Source organism: Triticum urartu, chromosome 6A, assembly GCF_056163025.1.
Source record: "Triticum urartu cultivar PI428250 chromosome 6A, HENAU_Tu73, whole genome shotgun sequence".
Lineage (NCBI taxonomy): Eukaryota > Viridiplantae > Streptophyta > Magnoliopsida > Poales > Poaceae > Triticum > Triticum urartu.
Window position 1 is genome coordinate 540,036,584 of NC_141878.1, and position 5,468 is coordinate 540,042,051.

The 5,468-nt window shown below is 51.5% G+C and overlaps 1 protein-coding gene across 1 annotated transcript; it reads right to left on the minus strand.

Annotated features, from left to right (window-relative positions):
* Positions 1-2,247: 2,247 nt before the first annotated feature.
* LOC147966160 (uncharacterized) lies at positions 2,248-3,497 on the minus strand. Its single transcript, XM_087527123.1, has 3 exons — positions 3,337-3,497; positions 2,979-3,130; positions 2,248-2,872 (listed from the first exon to the last, which is right to left on the minus strand). The coding sequence occupies exons 2-3, from the start codon at positions 3,117-3,119 to the stop codon at positions 2,543-2,545; spliced, it is 471 nt and encodes a 156-aa protein (XP_087383249.1). The 5' UTR covers positions 3,120-3,130; positions 3,337-3,497; the 3' UTR covers positions 2,248-2,542.
* Positions 3,498-5,468: the final 1,971 nt, after the last annotated feature.

Sequence of the window (5,468 nt, forward strand, 5' to 3'; positions counted from 1 at the left end):
TCATCGGTGACCTCCTCCGGGTGGATCCGAGTGGTGTCGTCAAGGCCAGAATACAGCCACATCGGATGGTCTCGCGCCTGGAGCGGTTGGATGCGCCTCTGAAGAAAGACCTCTAACAGGTCCATCCCAGTCACCCCCTCACGAACAAGTTCAACCACTCGACCCGCCAATACCTTGACTTGGGCACTTTCCTCCGGTGTGACTTTCAGAGAGATAGGCTTCTCGGCTCGGTCGAGTGAAAAAGGAGGAAGACCGGTCGACTGTCCGGGGGTCGCCTGGTCCTGGCAGTAGAACCAGGTCGACTGCCAGCCGCGGACCGACTCCGGGAAGGTAATAGAGGGGAAACAGCTCTTCCCCCTCGTCTGGATCGCAAGGCCCCCGCACAGCTGGATCACTCGCGTCTTCTCATCACTCGACTTGGCCTTTTTAACCGACTGGGAGCGGCAAGTGAAAATATGCTTGAAAAGCCCCCAATGCGGACGGCAACCCAGGAAGGCCTCGCACATGGAAATGAACGCGTCAAGATAGACTATGGAGTTTGGGGTAAAGTGATGGAGCTGCGCTCCGAAGAAATTCAAGAAGCTCCAGAAGAATGGATGGGGAGGCAGAGAAAACCCTCGGTCGATGTGGGTGGCGAGGAGCACGCACTCACCGTCGCGGGGTTGCGGCTCGATCTCCCTCCCCGGGAGACGCGCGGCCTCGTGGGGAATGGCTCCTTCCTCGACCATGTCGTCGAGATCTTCCTGCCGGAGCACCGATGGCATCCAGTCGCCCTGAATCCAACCCTTGGGCAGGGTGGTCCGGGAGGAAGATCCACCTCGCGAAGACTTCTTTCCTTTCCCCGCCGCCGCCGCCTTCTTCGCGCGCTCCAAAGCAGTGGTCTTGCCCTTCACCATCGTCGCCGGCGAGGTCTCGCACGGGCTAACGGCGCTAGGGTACGGCCGAGGGTCGCGGGAGAGCTGGCAAAAAGAGAGAGGAAGGAAGAAGGAGGAAGAAGAGAAGCGCGCGGCTTGGAAACCCCGAGCCGGCAACTTATAAGGGGCTGCTCCCGAGTGGCTGACCGGTAGGCCCAGGCGGTCCAGTCAAATCCCGCAGTAGACGCGCGCGCAGTACGTGGCGAAAAAGGCGACACGAGGATCGAGGAGTTTCCGCTTTATCACTTCCGATTACTGCGGCTGCTCCCGTCCCGCGCGCTTCCCAAAATCCAAATCCCGTGAGATCCGCGGGCCGCAGAGCCACTGGCCAAAAACAGAGTATCCCACTCGCACCAACACTCGGCGTGTCGCAAGCAAAGATATTCACTCGACGAAGGGCCTGGAATGGATCAAGGCGACTGAAAGAGGTTGGTGACGTCACCCGCGACAACTGACTCTAAACGAGGCTCTCATACAGCCCCAAAGAACTAGTCGGGAAGGATCTCCAACTCTTCCCCCACTCTAACCTCGACCCATTCGGGGGCTAATGATGAAGCTACGTACCTGGGGTAGGAGCACAGACCCGTCTCAAAGAGTCCTACCCAAGGACATCCCTAGAAGAAATCATCTATCAATCGACTTGAAGGTACTCCACTCGACAGGTTCAAGACACTCGACCAAGAAGCTACCACTCGACTATGAAGCTACCACTCGACCGCCAGGAGACCTACAGTCACTCCGTAGGCAAACGGTCAGCTGTTAAGTAGTCTTCATGGTCATTATAGCACTTTATTAGAGGCGTTACCAGTAACGTCCCATCTTAAATGTACTTTAAACCCTGCATTACTGAGGGTAGGAGGGGGCCGGCGAACTCTATATAAGCCACCCCCTCCTCAGTAGGAAGGGTTCGCACCCCTGTAATCCATACACGCATAATCCAGTCGACCGCCTCCGGACTCCGAGACGTAGGGCTATTACTTCCTCCGAGAAGGGCCTGGCCTGAACTCGTAAACCTCTCGTGTAACAACTTCCCAATAGTTAGGATCTAGCCTCTCCATACTCACTCCGCTACATCATTGTCAGAGTTAGAACCACGACAGGACGTGCTCCAGTTATTATAAGGAAGAGTTGCTTGCAATTGACAATTTTTTTCTTCACAAATACAACGTGTCAATGTACTGTACTATAGTACAATCTGAACAATTGCTTGCTCGACAGGGGGTTCAGCATGTATGTACAGAGGTTGGACCCCAACGAGTGGCCCCTCCAAACTTGGAACGAGAGATTTATTAAAAAAAAACTTGGAACGAGAGAGAGCGCTTGGCTGCCAGAATGAATGCAAAACAATGGCTCACGTACTGACTCATACAGATAACTGATGTCTCATACAGTACAGCCCAAATGGACCGACTAGTACAGTTGATCGGTCCGATTAACATCACACTAGCAGATCGATTCACACACACGGCACTCGATCATAATGCATAGTACTGGCTAGAGTACGATATCGATTCGCACATACAGAACGTGCTTATTATCCCTTGGAAGTTAGAACTAGTCGCAGTGCCTCATGAGCTGGTCCACGGGCATGGGCATGATCCCCTGCAGCGCAGCTCTAGCTGAACTCCTCACACCTCGCCTCCAAAACGGAAAATCCCCATGAAGCTGAAGACGTCGTCCGTTATGAAGTTGCAGGCGCTCCCGATGCAGATCCCGGTGAGGTAGACTCCTGGGTCGGCGGCGAGGAAGATGCGGGCGGCGCGGACGTACATGTAGTGGCGGACGATGGTGAGCGCGCGGTGGAGGTAGGCGAGGGCGCGGTGGCGGCATGGGAGCCGCAGCGCCAGCGCCGCGACGGCCGCCTCGAGCACTGCGCAGAAGAGCATGCCGAGCCAGAGGGCCCTCCACTCCGCGGCGGCCGCCGCCGTCGCCCTGACGCACGGCAGGATGAAGGAAGCCTGCACTCAGACGGCCAGTTTGGCGTGTGATGATCGGATCGGAAAGTCTAGCATGCATCTAGCCTGACAGCTGAGTAGACGGGTTATTAGCTAGGTCGGTACGTACCTGGCTCTGGCTGCTGCAGAGGTGGTAGCGGTCGAGTACGTAGTCGGCCGCTGTGGCCAAGGCGAAGACGACGACGGTGGCGCGGGCGATGTAGAACGCCCGTAGGCTGGCCGGCCGGGAGGCAGTCTTGTTGCCGTCCATGGTGGATGGAGCTAGGACGAGATCAACAACAAGGCAGGCAGGCAGCACACGGTGAGGTCAGTTGTTCAATTCTCAGTCGGAAAAAGAAACGATCGGCGACAAGGAGTAGATCCGAATCAATCCGAGGAGGAGGAGGAGGAGGAAGGGGCGGAGAAAGAAACGATTGACTGCCGTGCCGGAGGCTTGGGGGAGACGGCCGGAGTGGGAGGAGACTCACCTTCTCCGGTCGTGGTCGGTCGGATCCGAGGACGAACGTCAGATAGCTTGGTCTTGGTGTGCTTCTACGTGAAGGCAGGGTCGAGGCGAGGTGGAGGGCAATGGCTCACGGTGGGACGGTGGGTGGGGCTGTTTAAGTAGAGCCAGCCCGTGACCGTGAGGCCGTGATGCAAAGGTGGTCGATGATGTGCGGGGGAACGACGTACGTGTCGAGCAGGACTGTGGACAGCCGGTGATGAGATGATCTCAGCCGCTGGCCATGGACAGTGGACACACACGCGTATGCACGCAAGCTACATGCACAAGAATAGAAGGTGGGGCTCCAATGCTCTACTACGCGTACGGTTTTGCCTTTCACAAACAAAAGCAAGCGACTGGCTATGTACCAATCGACCGACTTTCAATAAAACTGTCAGTCGACAGAAAACTACACAGAGAACTGAGATCGACTGACCCCTAAAATAGAGTCAGTCGATTCCTCAGGTCAGCAGCCCAACCCAGAATTCTGGGCTGTATACTTCTGGACTCTTGCTTTCTTCTTCTGGGCCTTCTCCTTATGCTTTCTTCTTCTGGGTCTTAAGGTTTCTCCATGCGATCGGGTCATCATGTGTGAGTAATTCGGTAAGGCAATGCGTTAACGCATCGCCTTGCAAGTCGATGTATTTGTACAAGGGAACAATGAAATGACTTTGAGTATTTAACGTCAACTATGTGTCCGATTGCAACGGAGTTGTCTCTTGTCTTCTTCTTGATCTGCCATGTAAGTACCCAAGATCCCTAAGATCGATCGAGAAGGAGGTAACGAGCGAGGAGGACACGAAACGTTAACCCGAACAACAATGAGCGTAGGGGTCAATAAGGTAGTGGAAAGCGAATCCTTGAGGATGAATAAGGTGTAGGCATTAAACGCTCAATGTTTCTGTCCGAATCTTTATTTTTAATAACGGAGGTAACCCTGTGAGATGGTAAGGGCTTGCGGTTGAGAACTGACTCTTAATGCAGATCGAGCACCGGTCAAGACATACTTGGAATACATCCCCCACATCTTCGCGTCACAAGCACATCATAGTGTTGTTTTGCAGGGCACACATTAATATCATGATGATCCCGAGTATAAATATAAGGTTGTGAGAGTAAGATCAGAAATTCGCAGGGGCATGCACCTGCCAAGCCCCGCTCGGCCTCACGATTGCCTCACGATTCGCAAAGTAGGTGGACCCTGCATGAGTGCACAGTAAGTTTTCAATTTCAATCATTGAAACTTATGATTTTTCATCTAAAACTGGCAATTTTTTCGCTCGCTCTTACCAAGTTTCATACTATATATAATTTTAAAGCATTTTTTCGTCGGTCATAGGTAAAAAAGTTGTGACTTTATCGGTTCCTCGTACTAAGTTTCAAGAGTTAAACCTTAATATTTATTTTCAAAATTCGACAAAACATATTCAAAATGGATCTTATTTCAAGTACCCCGATAACGCCCAAACATTTGTTTTTTGACCATGGCAAATCGAACATTTTCATGAGAATTTTAGTGATCCAAAGATGACAAGTTTAGTTGATTTGCAAGGCAAATCCGTGATTAGTGTATTTTTTCCAGGAAATTGCCGTGCGTGTTAACTAAACTTGTCATCCTCGCGTTACTAAAATCTCATCGAAAACGATCGATTTGCCATGGTCAAATTCCGAATGTTTGGTATTTATCATTTTTGTATTTAAAAGCCCTTGATGCGAGAAACATGAATATGAAAACAAAACTTAGTTTGGCCCTTTTATTCACAAGATATAAATCTTTGACAATCGAAAGCAAAAAGGAAAAACACGAGCAAGACTCGGTGCCCCACACCCACTTGCCACAAATGCTCTTCCAGAGTAAGCCCTCATACATACGCTTTTTTAATACTAGTATTTTTCATCCCTAAGTTCTTTTTTTCTTTTATACGCCTGCCAAACTTGAGAGCCGGGGTTCAAAATGGAACAGAGTTTCTTCCTAAACAAAAACAACACATTTCAAAGCCCAATAATAAAGATCTAAAGAGAAAAAACAACGACAATTGGACGTAACGCCCCAAAATCAGAAGGGTCTTGCTTGTCAGCTCGCTTTAGTGCAGCCATGGGTTTAAGAGGAATGGG